The 26,498-nt window shown below is 43.4% G+C and overlaps 1 protein-coding gene across 1 annotated transcript in view; it reads right to left on the bottom strand.

Annotated features, from left to right (window-relative positions):
* Positions 1-26,498, bottom strand: part of SYN2 (synapsin II) — a 140,022-nt gene that overhangs the window by 7,586 nt on the left and 105,938 nt on the right. Inside the window, exon 11 of the mRNA XM_010008855.1 lies at positions 15,854-16,003. Within this exon, the coding sequence (XP_010007157.1) occupies positions 15,854-16,003 (150 nt within the window). The remainder of the gene's footprint in view (positions 1-15,853; positions 16,004-26,498) is intronic.

Genomic DNA, 26,498 nt, shown 5'->3' with positions numbered 1-26,498 from the left:
ATCCTTTTCAAATGTGTACTTGTCGAGAGGAAAAGATGGGCCTGAACCAAAACCTTGGAGCACAACACCCTCTGGGAACATGAGCATTTGAATCCAAACTTTGTCTTAGGCCCATCTCTAATATTTTGAAAAGTGAAATATGTTAAATCATTGGATGTAATAGCTTGGGTTTTTTTTTTTCCCTAAGGATTCAGAACTTAAATTGCCATCTGTCAAGAGGGAAAAATCCCAGAATGTATTAACTACTCAATGTAAAATTAATTAAATATGTTTCTTGCAAAGCTTACTGATGGAGTTTTTTTCTGATAGATTTGTATTTCATCTTAGTACTGCAGAAATAAATCTTACTCCTAGTGGTGTGTATCCCTGCACAGCAATCTAGAAGTTACACTTTTCAATTTTACAAGACAACAGCACTCTGTTGTGTGCAGCTGTTGCAAATTGCCCTGCTTGCTTTAGCTACATAAATAAAAGGCCATAGCTCCAAAACTCTGATTGTCCAGAGATACCAGCCTTCAAAAGACCAAATGAGGAGTAAAAACGCACAAAAAATTAAAAAGGCAGAATCTGATCCTTGTATTAACTGACCCAGTTACATAGTGCCCAAGCAGCATCACCATAAGGATGAGGACATGTAGAAAAGGAGGTAATTCCAGAAGGAAAGACACAGCCACCAGGAACATCTGAAGTGCTTTAGTGTGGGTTAAAGTCTCTGTTTTGTTTCTCGCCTTCCTCTAATTTTCTGAACCACATGTAAAAGCTGCCAGTCACTCCCACGAGGTGGCTGAAACAACAGGCACTTCCATCAGAAACTCCCTGGATACTGGGGAGATCAGCCCAGAGTGGAAACCTGGAAAAGTTGCCCTAGAGGAGCCAACTCCTTCCATACCCTAATGCAGCTGTTGTGGTGCCCTGGCAGCCTCCTCCCTGCACCTGGAGGGAGCTCCCTGGGACACAGAGCCTGCCTCTCCTGGGGGTGCAGTGGGACAGCTGAAGTGGTGGCTTAGGGACCATCAAGAGTCTTCTCTGGAGGCCCCAGGAGCTGCTGTGAGGTTTGTTAGAGAGCGAGGACAATGGTTTTAAGGAGCATTACTACTACAACTACCATGGGACAGACATCCCAGCCCTGCCAACGGCTCCAGCCCCCCTGTGTGACCCTGTGCAGTGGCAGGGGACAACTAGGGAGGGCGGGTGTTGCTGTTCCTCTACTAAAACAAAAAGTAAAACATTATGTAGGTAAGACTCATCTTTTATTTAGGAGCTGAAAACGCAGGCTGGCAGTTTGAATTCACATCTGCTTTCATGTTAAAACCACCCCTGCAGGGCCTTGTGGTTCCTCCACACCTTGAGGCTGCAGCAGAGCTGCCCTGGCAGGGCCCTGGGGTTTGTGGCACACGCCACCCAGCTGCCTCGACACGACAGCATCCGTGCTTGGGCAGCCTGCATATCTCTCCATCTGACAAAGAAAATTATTTCATCCCAAATTAAGCTTTCAATAAAGCTTATAAAAGAGCTTACTAATCCTTACCTCAACTGTTCTGAAAGTTCAGGGCCTCTGTGCATTTTCTGGTGAAGATGTATTTCCCCTCTCTCGTCACTGACTGCAGCTGTCCTGATTTTACCACCCACACATCCTTTTTTTTCACCAGATATCACCTGGTGCTTCCAGGAACCTCACCCACACTCCAGGCCAATCACATGGGTATATTACTTTTGCTAATTAGCCAACCCACCCAGGCTGACCCAAAAAGCCTAATTAGCACTACATTCCTAATTGAGAAATCTTACTCATGGTTTTTCAATGGTCTGCAGCAACCCAGGCCTCTGCAAGAGTCTTTCTTTCAGACAGTCAGAAACCTTGATACTTGATATTAAAGACAGGCTTTGAACCACTCTTGTTTGCTGTCCTGAGCCAAGGCCTTTAATAAATTCCAGCCTTCTTCTAAAGCACCAGTTGTTGGCAAATCAGCTGCAGCCTGTTCCTCCTCACCTCTCCCAGGTGCTGTGCCAGTGGAAGAGCTGCTAACTCCTCATGGTCAACATGATCTCTGAGCAGAGCTGCTGGACCAGACCTGTCCTGCAGATGTATTCACCTCTCTTGGTTGTTTTTTTTTTCTTTTCCCCTTTGTTGCCCAGCCTAGCAGCTCACCCTCCTGCCACGTTCTTGCAGCACAAACATGTTTTCCTGTGCTCCAATTCTGAGCTACAACCTTGCCTGTTGCTTAGCTCAACACTGCAGGAACTGATTCTCCTTTGGATGCTCAGGGCTGAAGAGCAAAACTAGTAGTGCAGAGACTAGAAAATGCCATGTTTACCATGGTTTAGTGTTACCTGAGTGAGGTGTGGTGACTGTAGTTGTAAGGAGGCCTCTTGGTTTTCATTTTAGGGAACACAACTTTCACATCACATCCAGACTCCCCAGAGTCAAGGCCTTGCTGGTATTGATGGTAACATTGCATGGAGCTGCCTGGAGAATCTCTCCTCTTCAAAGAGGCTTTACTGTTTTTATAACTACTCTTAAAAATACAGCTTTACTTATGGGAACCTCTAAGCCACATGAGTGCTGCAAGGGTACCAGAGGGAGACTTCTCAACTCTGGGTGCACCAGCTGATGCTTGGCTTGCATAATGGTCCTGAGGAATATTGGCTGTGTTAACCACAGGCAGTGCAGAAACCCAGCAGATAGAAGCCAGATGTGTCCAGATGTCCCTGCAGCACTTCCTTCCCTTCCACACTTACCTGAAACAGTGTCCTTCAAATTTTAGGGCTGGAACGGGAGGGAAGAACTGTTTGTTCTGCAAATCATGTTGTATTAGGATGTAATCTGTGGCATGACTTCTTTTTCTACCTTGTGTATTTAAATAAGGCAGACTGGATTCATATATGCTTGAATTTTGAATAGTCTGAAGAATGCTGAAATGGGTGGGAGCAAAAGCAACAACTTGGCAGGGAAACAGCCCTTGGGCAAAAGAGATGCTAAGCTGAGTCCCAGCAAAAATTGATTTTGATTTGGCTGAGTTTGAAGATTTTGTGAACTATAGTTGGAGCATGTAGAGTTGTTTTTGGGTTTCGTTTGGTTTGCTTTGTAATGCAACAAGAGAAGCTTTTCATGGGGATTTCAGGATTTGAAGGGAAAACCACGTTTTTCAGGTCAAGAAGGAGAGGGATCAATTGAGAACTGCCAAAATAAGAGCTGAGTTAGAGCTCATAAAGGAACAAGAATAAGCAGTAAAAAAATTAAGTAATAGGAGAAGTAAGAAAAAAATGTGTTTGCTTAGGAAAGAAATAATTTAGAGAATTTAAGGAGGGTATCAATAGTAAGTGAATGTTTGAAGTGTCACAGATTATGGTGAACACAGGAGCAAGGGCAAGAAGGCAGGTGAGATAAAAGCTAAAAATGAGATGGAGGTAAAAATCAAAGATCTTCCTGGGCTCATATTGGGCAGACAAGATATTCTTCATCTGGGAAATCAAAACCAAGTGACTTGTGAAATACAGAATTCTGTACCAGATACCTCTGACACTGGAAATGTACAAGTTACACTGGAGAAGGTTGAGCACTAATGCCACAGGAATTGCACTGTGGATAAAGAAGTGGCTGCTGAGGAGACAGGCATTTATTGGAGAAAAACTAATAGGAAGGGAAGAACTGGAATGTGGAACTCAAGCAGAATTTTCACTAAGTTAGCACCAAAATGTATCCTCAACCTGTAGATAATGCAGAGGTTGAAGACTACAGGACCAAAATATCCCAAAGAAAAAAATGAAACTGATGAGTGGAGTTAAAAAAAAAAAGGTAAAAAAGAAACTTAAATGCAATGTTCAAAGTACTTTATTTATGGACTAATAACTGTCAGAAATGCAGAGTTGACTGACATCTGATGGGAAAGATTTGTGCAGTGAATCTGATCACTCATGCAGGGAAGTGTTTCCCAGGTGCTGGGCAGGGTGATGTGCAGCATTCACAGCACCCTTGCTCAAGGAAGATGAATCTGGCACAGAAGGGGCTATTAAATCGGCCAGACAGATGGAAGAGTCTGTACCTACAGCATTTGGGAGGACATGTCCTGCTTTATTTAGCAGGATGAAGGGCTGGAAGACAGGACAGCTGCTTTTTATCAGAGTATTGCACGGGAAAGAACTAGGCAGAGACCAAGCTAGGCTAAAGGACAATGAGACCAAGAAGAAATGGGTATGAATGAATGAAACTGGGCTGAAAATAAGCAGATATTCTAATTTAGCAAACCAGTGAGCTCCTGAGGTGGCTTTCTGATGTGGAGCATCCAAAAGTAAGCCCCTCCTCAGCCCCTTGCTGCTCCTGCTGTACAGAGCAGGAGGCAGGACACTGCTGAGCCTGGCACTGCTGATAGATCTGCTGCTCTGTGTTGCCAGTGGCACTGAGCAGGACTACAAAGGCTTTGCTGGTTCTTGTATTCTATATTCCCTGGGGGCAGAGAAAGGCAGGGAAACAGGCCTGGTTCTAGTTACAGTGGAGAGATGTGGTGAGGCACACCTTAAAAAGAAGCCACCTTCTCTTCGCCTGGTGCCCAGGGGGCAGCTGGGGGAGAGCTGGCTCCTGCAGGACCAGTGTTCAGTCTTGCCTTTCTCCACTGAGGAAATCTGTATGGAAAAGATACTCCCAGAAAAACTGATGCCAGCCTAGAATTTCTTCACATTGAAGTTGTGATCAAGAATTTTAAAATTGAGACCAATTTTTTTTTACTGCTCAACCAACTTCCCGAGCTGCCCGTGCAAACCCCGCTGAGCTCTTCCTCTGAATGGGAAGGGAGGTGACTTCTAGGAGCAGAACTCAAGCTGTAAAGCTTAAGTTTCACTTGGAATAGTATTTTAAGAATGCACTGAAAAGGGCTTTCTTTTCTAATGTCAAAAGTATTCTAACTTAGGTTTTATAGACTGTTTTCCACTGCTGGATAACTAATTGCTTCCAAGAGAGTAGTTTCCTTCTTGAATATCTTTACACAGTCTTAAAAATGAGAACCCTAGTATGGACTCCCTGCTGTTATTGTCCCTGAGCTACTGAAACAGGTCAGCTCCCACTGCCCATTCCACCCTCTTTCTGCTATTCTGCTGCACAAAAATAATCCCACCCGGCAAAGAGATGAGGTTTCTAGAGAAAAAGCAGGATGTCAAGTGATGAGGGGAAAAGGATTTCTTACACAGCATCACCAGCAGACGCTGGATGGTCCCCCTCACAGCCCATCAATAACTCTGATGGACCAGGATGCAGCCAGATTTTACTACAGCTCTTGCTCACAGAAGCCAGATTTCAACTTCTGGTTTCAAAAAGGGGAGATTAAAAGCCTGCAGTGGCACAGCAGCTTCCAGGCAGCTCTTTCCAGTGGAAAAATTGCTCCCCATAGCCAAGGATCGTGCACGATGTGATGGGAGAGAGCTCCCCCTGTGTGCTAAAGCTGCTGAGACCCAGACGTGTGTGGGTGCATGTTGGTAGCAGAGACAGCTCTGGAGGGCAGAGGGCCAGGCTAGTGAAGGGGCACAGCACCCAGAAGACTGCCTGAAGTCCAACGTCCCTGCACCTTTCTCAGTGGACACAGACACCTCTGTCTGCAGGGAGGATAAAGGTACCCTTGGGCTTGGCAGGGTCTGAATCCTCTGCTGCTGTTTGAAGTTGTAAGGAAAGTTTTGACCCTGGAGCCCAGGGACTGACCCTGCCTGATGCTGCCTTGTATCTCCTCCTCCAGCCTGGAAGTGAAAAAAAGCAGAGGTTTGGGGCTTTTTTTTTTCCTAATATGGGATGGCAAGTGATCCTTGCATGGGCAGGAGGAGGTGAAGATGTGCAGAACTTCATCTTGAGACACAAAGACCCATAATTCAGAATTTAAGTTTTTGCTTTGGAATAAGAGAGTTTGGAAAACAGATGGTGGATCTGATTCAAGTCCAGTCTTAAACCCCACATTTATCTGTATAATACTGAACCAGTGTTACAGAAATTGGAGCTGAGGGAGGTAGGGAAAAGAGTTGGAGCAAAAACCCTTGAGCTCTCCCTTGAACAACAGCAGAGTTGAGAATTCTAGTACATGAGCAGAGCAGAAGACCTCTCCATCAATGCTTGTATGTCCTTCTCTTTCTGTTGCTTCTCCACCAGGGGAGGTGCTGGTGGCTGGTCTGAACCCTGACAAGCTTCTTCAGTCTCTCTGAGGAGCTGAGAGATCCTGGAGAATCATCTGTGAGCAGCTGAAGACAGGCTGGCAGGAAGGCAGATGGAGGACTGCTCCACCACAGTAGTGTCTGAAGTGGTGGAGGGGGGAGGGGGCTGCTTCTTTTTTCTGTGGACAAATCAGGAATATTTGAAAATGAGCTGCTCTGCTTTGGATTTTTCTGTGACTTCCCTTGGTGCTCATCCTTGTGGAGAAGCTGTAATGCAGATTTACCATGTGGTCATTATTCAAAATAAACTCGCTGGGGATAGATTCCTTGCAAGACAAACATGGAGTAAGGCCAAGTGGCTCTGGTCAACAGGTTAGGATTTAAAGGTCAGAGAAATCAAATAAAAAAGTCAAGGGGAGACAGAGAATAACAAAAGAAGTAGAGGGGAAACACCCACCACAGTGGGGAAAGGAAAGGAGACCAAGGAAAAGCCTCCAAAAAAAAGATGTTTCTATTAGATTCAGCTTAAATAAACAGAATCAAAGAGTAAAAATAGATGAGAAGTAAGATAAAATGAAAAATCCAAAGGGTGTTACATGATAGTAATTATAGCACTAAGACAAACCAGAGAGATCCCTGTTTGTGTGCATGGCAGCTACTGCCTGCTCTGTAATGCCAGGATGATTGTCTTCCCTCTTGGAATTCTGAAAAGGCTGGGGTTTGCTCTATGATGGAAGTGGGACATTTTTTTGAAGTCTCCCAAAAAATGCCTATGGGAGAAGAAAGCTGTTTCTCGCAGAAGTCTAATGAGTACTTGTAAAGGGAACTCTATAGAGGTGGGATCATAAATACTTGAAAATTAATTGTTTTCTTTGTTCTTGAGGGCAGTCACTGAGGAGTTGCAGGATTCTCAAGGACAGTGTCTGCTTCTGCCAGTACAACTGGCAGATGATGAGATGATTGGGAGATCATCTGACAGAAGATGACAAAAAAGTTAACAACAGCATAATTTTGTCATATGAAGGAAGGCAGAAAGAGAACAGTATTGTCATGATATAAAAAATAAACAGGGAAAAGTAGCTATTGACTTGCTTTTTCCTGTGGACTTCAAACAAGTTTATTTGTGAGGAACTCCTTCCCTTACCAAGCTTGGCTTGGCTCTGCAGGGATCAGATATTCTTCCAGGAACACTGCTGGTGATCAGCACTCAATATAGAGTATTCAGAAGTAATAATAATTAAAGAAAACATAACAGTATCAGGTCACATCCTGAAAGATTTTACTTCATTTGGACAAATATCTGTTGATGTCAGCAGAAATTTTGACCAAATACTACTAAACCTCTAATCTATGCCCCTTTGTCAAGCCTCTCTTACACCCTGGATGTCATCAGACCCCTTAAAAAAAGGCTCTGGGAAGACTCTGCAGGCACACTGGCTTAATTGCTGGCACATCATTTCCAAACAAGCTAAGCAAGATAAGCACTTATTAGTGTTTTACTTTAATAATTCTCATTTAATGGACACATTCCCAGCTAACCAGAAGTGGCCATGTAGACATTCACCATCAGCAAATGCCCAGCAAGCTCTTTACCTGCTGCTTTTGTTGCCAGCTGAGACTAAAAGAGCAACAGAACTGAGCAAGGCATCCATCCCTCTCTTAGTAATTACTCCATCTACTGGTACAGGATCTTAAAAAAGTATTTTAAAATAGGTGATCTTAACTTTCCTGATCAATTTGCTAGTAAAATCTCTGCTCAACATTTGTATGGTCCACCCCACTGCTTTTTAATTACTGTCAATGTTAACAATCTGCAGAGTAATTGTCCTGCATGAACTTTACCAGGAGGCTACAACACCTGCACGTCCAGTCCAAATGCTAAAAATGATTCTGGCTTTGTGCACTGAAATGACTGTTGTAGCTCCATGGGTCTCCTTCACCAGCAGCTACAGCCTGTCCTGCTGTGATGACTGAAGAACATTCACCTGCCCTGGAGAGGTGTCTTACTCAAAGCTGGACAAAACATCCTCGGTGTAGTAAAACACCAGCTATTATTTAATACTTGTGATAACTAAACTTGACTTGTTGTAAATTGAACTGGAATGAAGTGTGCCTGAAATGTGGCCTTTGAGCAGGACGTGGTGAGCTCAAGGGTCCATGCATCTTTGTTTTCTCCTGCTTTTCTTAATTCCATACATTTGTATGAGGATCTAGAAGGGGAACAGCTGCTTTTCTTCCATTTTCACAAAGATAAAACAACTTAAAGGTTAAAAAACCCTTTGATTAAAAGAAGCCTCTCCTCTTCCAGATATAAACAGCTGAGCATGTGTGTATATATCTGTATATGCAGGTGTTCAGGCAGCACATGATCATTCCCTATTAAAATAATGGGAACACAGGAAGTGGGTACATTCCAGCAGCAGCAGGAGACACTTGCAAATCGGGAGGATTCAGTATTTGTACGATGTCTCCCCAATTCTTTACTGGACATGGCACAGCTCCTGCGGGGTGAGGTGTGTGTGTCACACCACAGCCTGTGCCTCTGCAAACCAGCGCTCCCACCAGAGAAGGAGCCACAAGATGTCACTGTGACCCCGGGAACCGGAGCTCCCTGCGGTGAAAGGGCAACAGCTGAACCTTCAAGCGTTTCAAAACTGACCTGTCCAAACCGTTTTCCCAGCACAGCTTCAGGAACGGCTTTGACTTCTGTGAGGTTGGCGAGGCCCTGTGCTCAGCACCCAGCCAGGTCCGTCTGCCCCAGGAATAGTTCTCACTGTTCCTTTTGAGTTGGGATGTTTCAGATTCTCTGCCTGTATTTTCAGGAAGGCACCTTTGCTGCTGCTGCTGCTGCCTGCCTGATCTTCCTTTAAGCCACAACAACAACTAAACAAGCATGAAAAGTCATTTGCTTACTAGGGACTAGGATTTAAAATAACTTCTAGGCAGGTGGACAGTGCAAGTGGTGAAGAGTAACTGCTTGGATTTTGTTTGTAGCCACTGGTGGCTGTCAGAGTGAGTACAAACTTGCTAAGGAAGGGAAACAACCATCAGAAATCCCCCCTAATTTATTGGTAATGCAGACTACAGGAGATGCCAGATTAGCACCTACACAGATCTGTTGCTTGTTTATTGTCACATTATACTCCTGTTTATGCAGAGCAACCTGATGTAAGAGTTTGGAAAGGTAAACAAGTAAAGAGCCATATAGAAAAATCCTCCCTTTTTCCAGGGGCAGAGAGTCAGGCTAACCCTGGAGCTGGGCTTCCATCAGGTGTTATTCCACACATATGGGCACAGTGGCTTGATGGTGATATAAGGCCACAGCTGCCATTGAGCCTCTATGGAAATGGCTTCCTAAGAGAAAGAAATAGAGCATGTGTGGTTTCAGGGGATATCAGATCATTGAGAAACCTTCTCAGGGCAAGCTGTTCTTCAGTTGCTCCTGCTGACTGTCAGTACAGATCTAATTACACCAGGGATTGATTTGTTTTGCAGCAGTTCAGCAGGCCTCTCCCAAGCTAACACTGAATCTGTATTTACCCTCACGCCTGCAGAATGATTTAGAGAAGTCATTTCATTCCTTTGTCAGGCAGCCCTGCCTTCCTGACATAAGGAAGGAAAATACGGATGTTCCTGCAAGTAAGTGCTGAGGGGTGTGCCAGAAAGAAATTCTAGCTGGTGATGTTAATTGGTGGCATGACCATGGCCTGGCTAATGCCTGTAGACTGAGCCTGGGGGGTCTGAAGGGGGATTCAAAGAAAAACTCCAAGTCATGGTTATGCTTCAGGTGACACTGTCTGAGACTGTGCAGAGCAGAAAGTCATTTAGACATGAGGCAGAGAAATTTATTCCTAACAAGCAGACTAACACTGAAGTCTAGATTTCCATCTAACTGTATGATGGGCTCCTTCCCAATTAAGTGCATTCCCCTTCAGCTAAGATCGAATCCAGTTCCTGTCCTGACCATCATAAAAGCTTCAGTGATTTGAAACAAATTGCTGCTCATCAGAAGTAGTTTCCTTTAAAAAGAGAAAAGTCAGGTGAACAGATGGAATGGAATAGAACTGTGACTACTCCTGTGAAAGCCCAAGAACAGGTAATTTCATAGTGGCTTGCTTTTCCCTCTGGGGGTAATACTTTGGTTATTTACACTGCTCACATTGGGTTCCATTTTCTCTCTGAATACAGAAAAATAAAACTGAAGAGAAATGCTTGGCTCTAGTCAAATTATATAAGGGATCAGGGAATGAAGAATGAGTAAGATAAAGAGAAAAATAGGAAAAATAGAAATAAATGGTACCAGATCTCTAGGTGGCTGAAGATAATAAAGGCTCCTTGACCCCAGTCTCTGCTGAGCTTAATGCAATTGTACTGAACTTCCCTGTGGGTGAAGAGTAAAGAAGGTAACAAAACATTTTAGGAAAGACTGTTAAAACTTCAGGTTCCACTATTCTGGTCTGAAAATAGTGGAAGTCCTGTCCTCTTTACTTCTGCATTACCTATTGATTTTGGTGTGTTACTCCCTTCTTTTAAATGGAACAGAGTGAGGATGTAGCTGGGAATGCTGCTCTGGATGATGTTACATTGCTATGGATATTGTGTCTGGGGAGCACACATTTCCTGCCATGAAGGACAATGAATTCCTAGCTCTTTTGTATCTAATGCAACGTGGTCTCAACAAAGCTTGACTACAATAGCATCTCCCTAATACCATTTTCCTGCTGCTGTGGGGAAGGGTCCATCTTCTCTCTCCCCACATAAGACTAAAAAATGCTTTCCAAGCCAGCAAAGCAAGAGCAGTGTCTTTTAGCTGATTTAGCCAAGGACAGACTGGAACAGACCCCCTGTTCTACCAGGTAAGTCCACAGCAAGAAAAGAGCATCAGGGTTATGGTAACTGACAGAAAAAATGGATAATAGGTTGAAGATGCCTCTGACAGACTATGTACCTGGGCAGTGCTAACTGGCTAATTTGAACAGTGGTACTTCACTTGAACACTGACTTCTGATCTGTAAGAGAGGGCAAGATCTGCAGGCCTGGGGCTCTGCCTGCCCAGGAGGAGACCCTGCTGCTGCAGTACCAGAAGCCATGGGAACCTGCAGGAGACCCTGCTGCTGCAGCACCAGAAGCCATGGAAACCTGCAGGAGACCCTGCTGCTGCCGCCGGCATTACCAGAAGCCATGGGAACCTGGAGGAGACCCTGCTGCAGCACCAGAAGCCATGGGAAGCTGGAGGAGACCCTGCTGCAGGACCAGAAGCCATGGGAACCTGGAGGAGACCCTGCTGCAGCACCAGAAGCCATGGGAACCTGGAGGAGACCCTGCTGCAGCACCAGAAGCCCCTGGAATGCCAGCCCTGCTGTCCGGAGGAGCTGAGAGGGATGGGGGAGGAGGGGAAACACACACACCCCCCCCACACACACACTCTCACTTTCCTGCCGGGCTCCTCCTGCCCTTTCACTCCATGGATTCAGCCCCTCTCCCTCGGAGTGTGCACTGAACAAGACCATAGCACCCTTTTCAGTCACCTTTCTGCTACACACCCAGACAACCTCTCCTTGAACCTTGGCCCCTCAGTTTGTGTTGACCCTTAATAAACCGACTGATTGATCAACTAACCCTTGGTCTCAGTAACCATCTGTGAGCGTGGTGAGGGGGTGTCCTAACCCACCCTCTAGGGTACAGTCCCACAGTGGCTGTTCCTCTGGGAGAGGCCACGTGTGACCCTCGGGCTCATTCCCAAACCTCTCCAGGAAGCCCCAGAACCAGCCCGGGGCAGCTGCTTCATGCACAGCTGCTGTGACAGGGACACAGAACATCCTGCCCTGAGCAGCTACCTGCAAGGTTTTGCAAACCCAGAAGTTTCAGCACTGACCTGTCCTATCAACTGATGGAGACAGAGAGAAGTGACTCCCCTGGCTCAACACTCCTCTGGGTAGATGCACCTACTGGCTTGGTTTTTAGGAAGGATTTGAAAAAGGCTTCTCAAAAGGTATCCAAAGAGGTTACAAAAGGTGGAACTTTAAATTCCCACCATTTTTCACTTGCAAGTAGAGCAGGTTTGTCTCATGGAAAACTTACATAAACAGTATTCCCAGATAATGCTTGGTGTGTATTTTCATCACAGTTGTGAGTAAAACAAGCTCTCATTTTTTAAAATTCTATAGAAACAACTTAATTTTTGGAAATAATTTTTTGATCAAATGTGATGAAATCAGACTGAAATCCTCTGAGTCCAGGGACTCTTGCTTTTCGTGATAGTGGGAAGACTTGAAATGTTGGTGGTCAGAGCAAACCTGGTAAGCTGTGACTCCTGTAACCAAGACTTTCTACCCCAGAAGGGTTGGATGAGGCTCTCAAAGGTTGGCAGGGACCTGTAGCCTGGGAGCACAAGAAAAAAGCAGCAGGGCCTGTTTGTGGGTGGCAGCAGAGCCAGGTGGTGTCAGGGCTGCCACCTGGAGCTTGTCTCCTGCACAGATTCTCTGCCATGTACCAGGAGAACTTGTGACTGAGCCTGTGCAGGTGTTTATAGGGAAATAAAGAAATAAGAACCATACAAAATCTGTATTTAAAAATTCTCAGTGTACCTGAAGCATCAGACTAAAGATGTAACTGGTGTAGGAAGGACAGGTTGCACCTCTGAGGTCCCTGGTGGACACAGAGTGCTCTGCTGACCTTCAGGACACACTGCAAGGCCCATCATTGCCATCAAGAGTTGGCTGCAGAGCTCTAAACAAAGACTTAACTTTCCTAAGAATCTCTTTGTTTTCTGATGGGTTGGAACAGCCCTGCCCATGGCAGGCACCTATAAATGGAGCACTCTCTTCTGTGCAAGGCACCCAACCTAGTGGGTAGATTATACAGAATTTTTTAAAACCCGTGCAGATAATAAGGGAATTCAACCCATGGCACATCTACAGCTGCAGCCCTGACTGCAAACTGCTCCTTTAAAAGCAGAAGTAGCAAAACCACACCAAATTACTCTCTGATGTTTATATTAGTTTGGTTTCTAAGACCACACATCCATATGCAGATAGTTGATAAATTACTGGCTTGGCATTTTGTGTGACCTGCAGAAATATGCAGCATCCTCCTGCCCCACAAATGAGGGGACTGTATTCCCCAGGATTAGGAAATAATTCCTCAGATTAGAAAAGGAGAAGGCTGTTTGAAGAGGAAAGGGACAGGCTTGTTTTAACAGGCTGATTTTATTCTTAGCAAAACAACCTAGCTATGAATTAACTGCACATGCTGAGACATTTGTTCGAAAAACTATAGATCTGCTTCATGATTTTCCCTCAAAGCTGGGAAGATTAATGTGTGTTTGCAAATAGGATCTTCTTTGGAAATTAATTTCCCCTTTGTCTGTCCTAAACTGGTGGATAATATGACAAGGCAAGTTTTAAGGAAGCAGAGTCTGATTAACCAAAAGGAAAACTAACAAATATTGCAAATATGCTGAAGGAATGTCTCTCATTTTGGTCAACTGCATTCCATAATTTAAGGACAGGATAAGGAAAAGAAGATTAATGTTGAATAACATCCTGTTGCCAATAGCAAAGGCTGAATTCTTCAGTAACCTAAACTGAGTAGGAATCTAATAGAAGTTCAGCAGCTTGCCAGCAAATATTATCTTTGGATTCATCCAAAGCTTTTTTGTTTAAGAGGAAAAAACCCTTTTCATGGACATGAGGAGTGACAGCAATGACTGAGGAATTTAGGAATTTTCTTACAGTGTTCCTTGTGTCCCATTTTCATTCTAAACTTGCATAGGCAGTTTGCTTTGGAAATGAAAAAAACCTTTATTTACATAAAGCAGATAACCAGTTTCTCTGAATGACACCAGTAACCAAAACCATTTCTCCTTCTCATTTAAAATCCAGGGAAGCACACCTACCCAAGATCTTACTTCCTTCCCCCCCTCCCCCCAGACTGTGAAATATCAAATGCTCTAAATGACTGTGGATCTATTCATGTTACAATAATCTCTATTACTGTTTTATACTTTGATTTGTGTTGACTTTTATGCTCTGGGCAACTCTGAATTTGTCTCTAAGCTTTAATACGTGGATAATTTACTAGTTCTAAAAGAAAGTGCAATTTGGCATAAGGTGATTTTTTCCCCCCTCTCCTTGTCTTTCTTTTTCAGGACCCTTTACAATGGACCTGAGTCATGCTGGATGGAAACTTCTCCATTGTATATGGTTCCATGGTTGAAACAATTTTGTGCTTAGTTTCAAGTGGCTGTAATATAAATAGAAGCCACACCACTTTTTTTTATGTGGGATGATGTATTTTTATAACTTAAAGCATGATGATATATTTGAAGAACAAATTAGTCATTCTGCCTCAAGAACTAGTCTGTCTGAGGTATGCCACAAAATTGTTTTCAAATTGTTTACCTGGTGTGGAGCCTACTGGGGGTAAAAATAGATTCTGGATTTAGGCTTGGTAATTCCTGTATTACAGTTTGGGTTATTCTGCTGCTTAACTGATTCCCATGGAGCTGTGCTGGTACAGTGCAGCAGGACAGTCCCTAATGGTTTATGTCAGAATGTACTGGCATGGTTTACTCCTTCAGGGTATTGAAAGAAGAAGATGAAGCTGTAGCTGCTGAGGCTGCTCTGGATCCCATCTGGCTATGGAGACATACAAGGTGTTGTTTACCATGTATATAATGTGTCTCAAAGCATGAGAGAATCCTGGAGCAGTCTGGGGTTAGAAAAGACCTTTTAAAGATGACCTAGTCTGAGCCCTCCTGCCTGGGCAGGGACACCTCCCACCAGCCCAGGTTGCTCCAAGCCCCATCCAACCTGCCCTTCAACACTGCCAGGGATGGGGCAGCCACAGCTTCCCTGGGCAACCTGGGCCAGGGTCTCACCAGCCTTAGGGGAAATAATTTATTCCAAAGATCTAACTGAAATCTCCCGTTTCACTTTAAAACCACCACCCTCTTGTCCTGCTACTACAGGCCTTGGTAAAAAGTCTTGTTGATTTTTCTTATAAACCCCCTTTAAGTACTGAAAAGCCACAATAAGGTCTCCCCAGAGCCTTCTCTTCTCCAGGCTGAACAACCCTAATAGGGAATTGGGGGAATCTCCTGTGCTCACAAGAGAGGTGCTCCTTTCTGTGTTCCTCCTCTGGACCTGCTCTAACAGGTCTGAAAGGTAGCAAGGCCAGGGGCAGAATTCTGCACCCCCACACTTTGACTCCAAGGTCACGAAAAAACAAAACACATCCATTTGCAACCCTTGACACAAGTTTTCTAGTATGCTAAATATATTCCAAAAGTTTCCTAGATTTGAAAGGTATTTTCATGAATTGCAGCAAATAAAAAAAGATTGTCATGTAATTGATTTCTCAGACCAACAGAGACTATTGTCTTAAATTTTTTTCTGACATCCTCAGGGCAAAGATGGTCTATGACAGTGCTGCTTCCTGTTGCCATGATACTTTATACAGATGTAACTGGAATGAAACAATACAAGCCTGGTTCACTGACTCCACAGTTACCAGTTTACTGGCAGAACCCCACCAGCACTTGGACTACTCAATTATATCTGGAGATAATCTCATTTCAATAGGACAAACATATAAACTTGATGATAAGCTCTTGAATTCTCACAGTTCAGGGTATGTCTGCATAGTCTTCCAGCCAAATTCTTTGAGGAAGATTTTGAGTTTCAAATTATGGAGTAAGATTATTTCACAAACAAAAGTTTCCTACCTGAGGCTGCTGAGTGGCAGTGGGTCTCTGAGGAGATGGTATGGGAGTTTTGGACAACATTTGGTTCATTTTGCTTATGACCAGCTCAGTGATATGTTGCCTGTCTTCGGTCTGATGCTCACCGATCAGGGGCATCGCACAGTCCATCACCTGGAACAGAAAACAACCCATCAGCTACTGACATGGCACCCAAACAAACTCAGCCCACACCTCTGTAGGATGCCAGCTCATCTGTTGACTTCCTTGTTTTTACCAGAAGTCCAACAAGATCTGTAGAAATGCTGGATGCTGTATCAGCAGCAAAGCCCGAGCGCCGGGCGTGGGTCAGCAGGGCCCAGAGTTTGACACTGACACCCCTGCCCAGCCCTCAGGCAACCTGGATGTTCTGCCACACCTGGGCACCCACTCTCTGAGGAACACTGCTCCCGTGGGGACCACACAGCAGGTACAGAAAATAAGGTTCCTCAGGCTATTCACTGGTCTGCCAAAAACCTGAAGTAACTGTCTGCTCTTCTGCCTCAGCTGCATTTCTGAAGACTTTTCTGGTGTGTTTTTGTGGCTCATGCCATGCTCATCAGCTGAATTAGAACATGGAAATGCAAACTAAAACTTCAGCTTCCTTTGCTGGATTTCTGATAGGGAAGGCTGGATCCTTACTGATTAATCTTTTTTTTTTTAATATAACCTTGTCCCATTGATCTGCTTTTTGGGCAAGCAGTGTGGCTGCAGAGCAGCTGGTGGGAAAAAGAAGTAAGAATGTCTACCAAGAAAGCAGGTATCAGAAAGGCAAATAAAAATGTGCACATTCTAAATGTGGCAGGTTGTGTTCAGCAATTATTGAATTCAGCTATTCAGAGGAATAAAAGTAAGACTTCAGTGGGTTTTGTTATTTCCACACATTTGTTATTTCTACAGTGTTACTACTTTTGGGGCACTGGTGTTTATTTGAAGGGAAATTGAAGCCTAAGGTAATAACCCCAAATACTGGGCAGTCTTATTTCAACAATAAAAGGATTTAATTCACTTTTGAGAGACTGCAATCCTTTCCAACAGGCATGAAGGCTCCTCAGGAGCAGGTGAAGGCCTGTCCCTGGCACACAGGTGACCGAGCCCTGCGACACAACCAGCAGCATTCAGCATTCCTAAGGGGCTGTCAGGGATCACAGAATTGTTCTGGTAGGAAAAGAGCTTTAAGATCATCAACTGTTAACCCAACTCTGCCCAGTTGGGTTGCTGAACCACCTCCCAGGCAGTGAGGTGACAGTGGCAGGGCTGTGCTGGGTGGCTGCCACCAGCCCTGGGCCAGGCAGAGTCTCTGCACAACCCCAGTCGTGTCCTCCCAGCCCCGCTCTGTGCAGAGCTGCCAAACCTCACTACACTTCTCACACTTCTCAACAATCAGTTGAAAGGGATCCTCATGGGTTTTGCAAAACTGCAAACCCAGTGAGTTTTATTGGGGGGGGGGGGTGTTAATACTTTTAAAAAATGCACCTTCCTGGGTCTCTTTGGCTCTTAACGTTCCTTCTCTATTGCAGGGAAATGGAACAAGAAGGAAAAGGTTCAGCAGAGTCAAGAGTGCTGGAGGACCCTTGCTGGCACAGGCAACTGGAAGTGCTAATGGTCAGAGGGAAAACTTCCCTTTCCCTCACTCCTATCCCATCTCCAGCCAAAGGAGCAGCTCTGCTGCTGCCAGGCAGGGCTGTTTGGGCTAGAGGGCCTGACTGCCCTCTCTCAGAGTCAAGAGTGCTGGAGCAGCCTTGCTGGCACAGGCAACTGGAAGTGCTAATGGTCAGAGGGAAAACTTCCCTTTCCCTCACTCCTATCCCATCTCCAGCCAAAGGAGCAGCTCTGCTGCTGCCAGGCAGGGCTGTTTGGGCTAGAGGGCCTGACTGCCCTCTCTTCAGGTGGGTATCCTGAGCTATTTGTGTCAGTTACCCAGCCTGTAAGGGTAACCTCCCATGAAGGGAAGATATTGAAATGTTGTGATAAGACCTGGTTCTGCAAATATTTATAAGGTGGAAGAATTCTGTCATCCATAGGGATCACACAGGGACCAGACAGATGAACATAAAGCTTGTGCATCTGCACTGCATGGATCCCTCCTGAGGTGGAGGGCTACAGTGGGGACAGCAAAACTCTTCTCAATCCATCAACCTACACTTAACACTTTGTCTCCTTTACAGACAAAAAGCACAGTTTTACCTTCCTCCTTTTAGACATGCAAGTGCTTCTAGGAATTAGACACAAAAATTAGGTATTTAGAGATGTGGATTTAAAAGAACATGCAAGTTCGTTCTAACACTGGAATGTCATCCTTCATCTTGCACAGTGGTGCACAGGAGCTGCACTGTGAATAATATTTCCTAAGCCTGAGGACTTGCAAAATATGGTTAAGTGCTCTGGAAATTCTTAGTGAGGCTGATAAAGACTGCTTTGTTCTAATCATGGTAATAGCTGGAAGCCCAAAAGCATTTGCATTATTGTTGTTTGTTCATTTACAAGAGACATCAGCATTGTGCACTGGCAGCCAAAATGGTGGCAACACTTCTGGGAGCTTCAGACCTAGGATGTCTCCTTTCAGCTTCATCAAAGTTTAAAAGGCTTCAAATAACCCCAAAGAAAACAATGAAATTATAACTGAAGGCCAGAGCAAATGATCCCCAAGAAATGAATCAATGTTTCTCCACTCCTGGGCCACATCAAGAGTAGTGCAGAATGCTTCTATAAAATTTAGTATATTTTCTATATAGATATTTTTAAGAGGAACACAAGCAATGCTTTTAATTAATTGAGATAAAGGTTTTGAACCAATGTGGGCTGGTATTTCTGAATGGGTAAAATGCAGTCTTGCTGGTTGTATGCAACACAACTGTGGATTTACTTCAGTATGAATGTCTGTCGAGTTACTCTTGCAAAAGTAACATGCAAAATGCCTGGAGAGAGGAAGCAACTGCATGTGCCAGATACTTTCCCCAGGACTGTAAAGTGTAATGACTGACTGTCAGAATGTCTTGATGTCAATGGGAAGGACCCTGGATGTTTGGTTGTTTGCTGCAAAACCTCTGATTTTCAGAGAGGGAGTTATCTCTGCAGACTAAAAACCTGCCCCCTTGAAGGCAGGCATTAATGACAGTTATTTTAAAAAATATCATCTTTCTCAATACCAGGTGTGTTTTCACCCCACTCTTACCAAAAGCAAGTTACCTGTTTCACAAATGTGTAAATAAAACCTCATTTTGTTTATCATGCACTTAAAAAAATATCTTTGTAATGACTGTGAAACATGTTGCCTAAAATAAAATCCTGACTAAGGATTAGACAGGATTAAGATCCAGAGGTCTGGGTTGTGACTGAATTTCTGTTTTTAAATACTCCTAGAACTGCAAGTTTGCATATAAACGTTCTGGAGGAGATACTGCCATGTTGTTTACCAGAACATGTGGGAAAAGTTCTATGCCTAAGCATAAGAAAGAAGCCTTCAGGTGTGGCTTAAAACTTCATGACCACTTCAGTGAAGTTCTTAGGTTTCTTGAAGACACTTGTTTTCAACACAGCTGCCCTTTTCATACAGTGAGGCAGATTGAATCACATATGACATGAAAAAACCATGGCCATTTGCCCTTGACAACCTTTTGTCACTTGGACAGGTTTTGATGTTAAAACCCCTTATATGAAGAGCTATTGCTGGCCAGGGACAGGCTGACCCAGAGCTGGAGAAGGGCTGAGTCAGCTTCCCAGGCTGGAATGGTGACAAGCTCTTGGTCAAGGTCCTTCCTGCAGCACAAAGGCAGTAAAAGTAGTAGTAGCCAAAGAGGTAAAAACTGAAAGTAAGGCATCAGTTTGTGGAGATAACTACTGATCCCAGAAGTGTCCCTGAAAAGCTGAGCGAGTCAGGGATTTCCCAAGCTGAGAAGTGGTTCTTGCTGCAGGACACAGCTCAGAGTTGAGGCCCTGGGGGGCCTGGGGGCAGTGGTGGCACCTTGGATACTCCACAGGGTGGGCTTTGTTGTCTTTTTTTTTTTCTTTAAGGAAATGCAGTCTGTTTTCCTTCCCAGTAAAATAGTCACAGTTATCAGAAATCCATACTGCTTTATGTAAAAGGATCTTAAGAACCAAAAATACCTTGGGTAACTACTGGTTTTAAAACCAGTGAATGACTAACAGGGATGTCACACCAACATTTCCTCCACTTGAGGGGACTTGACAAAGTGTAACACACACAAAGCATCCTCTTTATAAATAGCCTTACTAGACTTCCAGTCTAGTAGTTTTTAAAATACCATTTAAACACGGCCAGGTTGTTGGGTTTTTTCAGTACCTACTTCAGCTACTTAAAATATTGGAGTTTCCCAGTAAGACATTTTAATAAGAAAAAAAAGACACCTTAATTTATAAAGTCAAATATGTTACTTTTGCAGATGCCAGTAAAAACATGGGTCACCATGAATTACAGTCCCTCCATTTGTATTGCTTCTGTCTTTAATTTATATGCATTTCAGTAACCAACTCTGTGGGAAGAATTTCTCTTGTCACCCAGAGACCACATTCTGAAATGCACCTAAGACTATATTCAGTTGTAAGGCACTGAGTGCATCTCTTGGAAGCAGCAGCAGAAGCTGCAGCAGCACATTCAAGTCCACACAAGCCTGTGAGAAAACAAGGGACTGACCTTTCACTGATGTGACCTTTGAGGGGATTAGCCCGAGCCCTCTGCTGCTAGAGTGGGTGAGACAAGTGTTTGAGATTTGGGCTGCAAGACTGAGACTGGCAAGAAAGAGAAGAGAAATGCTGTTTAACTGCAACCAACGTGGAAGGAAATGGGATGGGAGAAATAAAGGAGCCAGTGCAATTGTAGGGCATCAGTGATTGCAAAGGGATCATCACATTTGAAGGAGAAAGGACGTAGTTCTCCATGACATGTTCATCACTGAAGGATTAAGAAGGAACTCTTGGCTAGAGCTTCAGGAAGACCCAGCCCAGCCAGCGCTGGGGAAGAGGCCTGTGGAGGCCAAGGGAAGGGCAGAGGAGAAGCTCCCTGATGCAGTGGTGGGAAAAGGGGCTTGTCAGCATGCTGAGGTACAGGAGGAACGTGAAGGGACAGACACAGGGCTTGCAAGTCAGAAGGGCCTGAGGAATCTGAGAGAATAGCCATCCATGGATTTCATATGGAAAAAGCCCTAGGAATGACAGGACAAGATAGGATCAGTGGTAAGTGCAGAGGAAGGAGGAATGACTTTTGTTGAAAACCAGGGTGATTTTGAAGGTCCATGCTTGAGAGTATGAGGGCTGCACAGAAACATCCTTTGGCCTGTAAATAAGAGCAGCTGGCTCATGGTGTTGCATCCATGTGCTGTTCTTCTGTGGTGCTTTTGTGGGCCCCAGATGCCTCCAATTGTGGTGAAAATTTGACTGTAAAGGCAGAGGCTGATACGGGTTTTAATTTCAGAGTTGTAAGTATGGGGAAAGTAACTGATGTGGAGAAAAACTGATAGTTTGAGGAGGTCATTTAAGACTGCCTGGGAGGTAAGAAGAGATTGTGTGATTTCTGAGAAGTCAGAGTGACTGGATATGAAGTAATCCTGGGGCTTTCCCTGAGGTCTCTATGGCAGATGCAGGAATAATTTGTAAGTGGAAATGTAACCACACCTGAGCAGTGGGCAGGGGACAGTGAAGCAGAAAAGCAGTGGTGACTGCTAGGAAACTTTTACAGTCCCTCCTGTAGTGGGTGAATAACAACATCTGCAGGAGAAGTAAGAACAGCTGGGAAAGTGAATCAAGCATTCCTTGACAGAGGATCCAGTGCCTACAGATAAGTTTACATGGTTTTGTTTTAATCTGGAATGAACACAAACCAAGCAAGTGGTTTCCATGTCCCATCAAAATCACTGGATGAAGCTGAATGTGCATGATGCAAACTCATGCAAATGTAGGAGATTAAAAAAAGGTGTAAAGATATCTAGAAAATGCAGTTAATATATATCTGAGAGATATCTGAGAAAAATTCAAGCAATTTAAAAAGAATATGTGACAGAGATTGATTTAGGAAATAACAATTAACAATTGAACATCACAATGAATGTTACCTGTATTCACCTCCCTATGAATAAAGCAGGGCAAAGTATGAACAAAAGAAAACATTAAGACAGTCACATATAAGAAGTGCTATTGCTACTCATCTAAACTTTTCAAAGTTACAAGTATTTCCACAATAGATACAGTAAATATAAATATTATGTGAAAAAAACTTTAGGGAATAACTATTCTTAGGATGAAAACCAAATTATTAATGTTATTCATGCAGGTTAATAATTATTGCTTCATTCAAATGCAAACTAGTATCCTAGCAAAACAAATTAATCCTCTTTGTTAACTGTGTCACTAAATACATTTCATTTACTTTGCTGTATAAAAGAACAGCTGATGTAATTATTTCTGGGATGGTATCTGGAAAATGTCAGTGGATTAAATCTGCTACTTCCAAAATATAAAAAAAGGCCCAGAAGAGCTCACTGAATAAACTGGTTTCTATCATGTGAAGCCCAACTATGAAGGAATATATTAATTAATTCAACACTACTGCATCAGAGACCTGAAAAAAAATCTTAAAGGTGTTTGTTTTTTATTCCTAGGATTCTATTTTCTTAGCCTTTCTAACAAGAAAGTTACATTAAGTGCTATTAGGGATAATTAAGTTAGAGTAAGTCCTATTAAGAGAGGTAGGAATGCTTCTTGTCTTGGAAATATGAATCTTCACAGACAGATGTGGTCTTAGTTTTACCTTATTTATATCACCAAAAGTGCAATTTTGGGCTTCTAAATGTTCAAAAATTGTATAGTACCAGATCATAAATTGAGAGACTTCTGACTTTATCAACTACTACAGCTGGGTTTAGTTCCCTTACTAATCTGGAGAGAGGATATTGTTTAATAGCTGGAGCCACTTCAGTAGGTAAAAATATCACAGCCAATATTATTTGCTGCCCCTGCACTTATTTATTTGCCAAATCACATGATACAAAGTTCTGTTTCTAGAGAGTTTTAAAAAGTCTGTTTATAATAGGAGACTTGTATCTGCAATATTGGCCAACAAGGTAGGGAACAAAACTCCTCATCCCCTTTTCCTTTTAGGATAAGGTCTGAGCAACTTCCTTCTGAGCCCCAGAGATCTCTGCCAACCTAAACTTGTCTCTGGTTTGTGATACACTGACAAGGATATTACCAAATATTCGCAGAATATACTTCCATGTCTTTGTCCAGTCTTGGGTGCTGAATTTTGCATGACTGAGAGAGGGAAGAGTAAGTGAGCTCAGCTCCTGAGCCCCTGGCAGCACAGTGCCCAGAGCCTTGTGCTCATCAGCCTGGTGCCACCACCAGCGACACAGCTCTGAGCTGTACATGGAACAGTGCAGTCAGCACAGCTCAGGAAGCACAACTTTAAGTAAGACTGTGCACAAATCCTGCATGAGGTACAGGTTTCTTCTGCCTTTGCTCCCCTCTGATGCATTCCTACATGTACTGAGCCAATATGACTCAGGACACTGAGGATGGGAATAGAGAAGTCTGTAGAAGACAGCACAGCCACTACACCTCACACACAGGGTATCCTCTGGGGCTGATGGGCTGTTTCCTAGTAGTTTGACAGACTGCACCATCTCCAGAAATGCTGCCTATGGCACCAAGACTTAAAAAAAAAATAAAAATCAAACTCTAATTCCCAGTATCTTCAATGGCTCAAAATATTCTTTTTGAAAACCAAATGGTTTGTGTCTGTCTAGGTTATAGATCACTTGGAAGATAATTGCAGTATAGCTTGGGGTAAAAATAATCAAGTGGAAATAAGACACCTGCAGCAGCCACCCACCCATGATTCTGAGCAAAATTTGGGAGACTGCCTGTAAGGCCACTTGAAAAGATTCTGTTCCATTTGTTCTCTTCCCCTGCATTCATTATCATGATCTGACCGTTTTGTTTCGTTTCCCAGAGGTTTGGTTTTCCAAGAAGGAATCATAAAAGACAATATTCAGTGGAGTCAGAAACATGAACAATGCTCAAGTATCTGTTCCTTCTAGTATTGAAACTACAGAGGTATTAATTTTGAAAGGGGAAGATGAAAAAAGTCCTTCTATTGAATAAGTTAATAGACTTTAATTTGACATCTTATTAGCAAGAATTGGTGACACAATTTAAAAGCTGCATGTTGCAATATGTGTTAATAAAATTCTTGTTTCTACAGCTCATCTCAGGCATGATGATGCTTGGCAGCTGAGTTTTGCAACTGAGGTGAAAAGAACAGACTCCAAATGAATAGCAAAAACTATTACACAGACTAATAACTTGGCCTTCCTCCTGATCAACCTGACAAGCCTTCCTTTTAGTTAACAGATTCTTTAATTAGCTCATTGCTCCCAGCAGGACCTTGGAGATAGATCTTCAGAGTGTTGCAGCAGAAGAGAAGAACCATTAGGTTCTTCTAGAGAAGGGAGTTTCTTCCAGAGAACAACTTTCAGAAAACCATGTTCTTTTAAAAGTCAAAGTTACCTCTTACAGCCCTTATCTAAGAAAACTGGAGAGAACTTCCAGCTTGACAGCAAACAGAGGTTGTACTGTGCTTGACTAATGGTATGACTTCAACATTTTGTCCTTCCTGTCTTCAGACAAATTGGTTTGGATCTGTCTCCTGGGGATGTGTAAATTATCCCTCAACTGTGTATCAAGAAGGCACAAATGGACATCCTTGAAGATTCCCCTGGGAGTAGCACTTCTGGCAGTGTGGAAAGATGAATAGTACACTAAAAATGTAACCTTTTTATCATGTTTGGGAAATAGTAGTTCTATTGGCTTCAGCTTGATGGAATAACTAGAAATCCCTAGGGTGGCTGTAGAAAATATGAACATGTGGATGCATAAACCAGCACTGGGGAACTGACCCAAATCTATAAAATGGACCCAAATCCAGCACCCAAAGCTATCAGATGTGAGAAGATGGATTTCCACAGCCATTTCTTGGGCTTTTATTACATTGAGACCTACTTGGTCAAAGGAACATGCACATCCCACTAGGGAGACATCTACAAGAAGCTAACAGTAATAAAGATCTGGGTGTTTCTTTATTTCATAACAAGGTTTATGCAGAAATTAAATGTCTAGAACTACACTTCACTGCCAGTAAACACCCTTATTATTTTTGTCTTTCATTTTAGTTCTCGAATCCTTCCATATTATTCCTGAAAACTCATCACTCAAGCAGCAAGCACCCTTTTTATGACTTGAACACATCCTTTTAATAAAATATATTTTGAAAAGAAACCATTAGAGGAACTAAAACAGGAAAAAAAAGTGTGTTTACCCTTTCTGAAGAAGTGGGGCTTGATGACTGGATCTAACATGAAGAACCAACAGATCTTACCTGCAGTGCAAGTGCTAGAGCATGGATAGAGAATCAGCTCTAGTGGTGGTTTGTAAGAAGCACCAGCTAGAACATTGGATTCATGAAACTCAGTGGGGTAATGACTCTCTAATATCAGCCACTGGTACAATTTGTTGCTCCGTGGTTTTGGGAAACAAAAGAAAGCAGAATGTTAAACTAAGGAATGACAAAATGCCCATCACAAAGCAGCTGAACGACTACAACACAATTGTCAGTCTAAGAGATAAAAGGAAAGCAAAGGACAGCACCAGATTAATTAATAACCTTCCAGAAACAGTTATATAAGCAAATCATTTACATGCTCTACTTTGTAACATTAGTTTAGAATGGCTTTATGTAAGCACATGTTACATGTAATACTTGAACACTGTGGGTATTTTAAAACTACTGCCTTGGACTTTGCATGTCCTGAAGCTCTTGCTGAACACCTTTGTCATAACATCCACTCTGTGCTATGTGGTTACTGTCCTGAAGCTCTTGCTGAACACCTTTGTCACAACATCCACTCTGTGCTATGTGGTTTCTGTGAAATGTTGCTCTCCCAAACTCAGTACAGAAAACCCCTCTGAGGTTAGTTTCTATCTAGAGTGCTGAGTATGTGAAGGATACTTGAGTGGAATTCCACCCTACTTCACACACATGTGTGTGTCTTCTTCCCAGGGCTGACACTACCTGAACCTGCACATGGCAAAAGCAGGAAGAGCAGATCTGCACACATCATTACATACCTTAGGAAGCCTGGTTGTTCCTGGTCAGGTCACAGCTGCAGAATAAAGTGTCAGTAACACAGAAACATCTGGTTTTGCAGTGGGTGTACCAGTCACCATGAAAAGATGAGAGCCCAGGTTTTGGTAGGGGACAGCAATTGGAGTCAAACACAGCATTTAGAGAGTGATTGTCCTGCTCAGCTTCTGCTTCTCGACTGCAGCACGTCCGTGACAGCTTTAACAACACATCTCTTTCCCCAGGTGGAAAGTACACAAAAGGCAAAAAATTTTCCCTAGACTGGTGCAGACAGTCTTCTGCTCCCCATTGTACCACAGAATGATAGTGCCATAACTGTTACAATTACAGTGTAATAACTGTTGATATAAGCTGGCTTTGTAGTAGCAAATGGCTTTAAGTTTTACAGATGTTCTGTTGGAGGTGAACTTTGCAAATGATTCTACATTTCAATGTCTTACCCAGATTCTAAATATCCTTGCTGATGAGCACTGC

The sequence above is a fragment of the Chaetura pelagica genome, unplaced genomic scaffold, assembly GCF_000747805.2.
Source record: "Chaetura pelagica isolate M959 unplaced genomic scaffold, ChaPel_1.0 scaffold52, whole genome shotgun sequence".
Taxonomy (NCBI): Eukaryota; Metazoa; Chordata; class Aves; order Apodiformes; family Apodidae; genus Chaetura; species Chaetura pelagica.
This window is presented reverse-complemented; position numbering and strand designations above follow the sequence as displayed.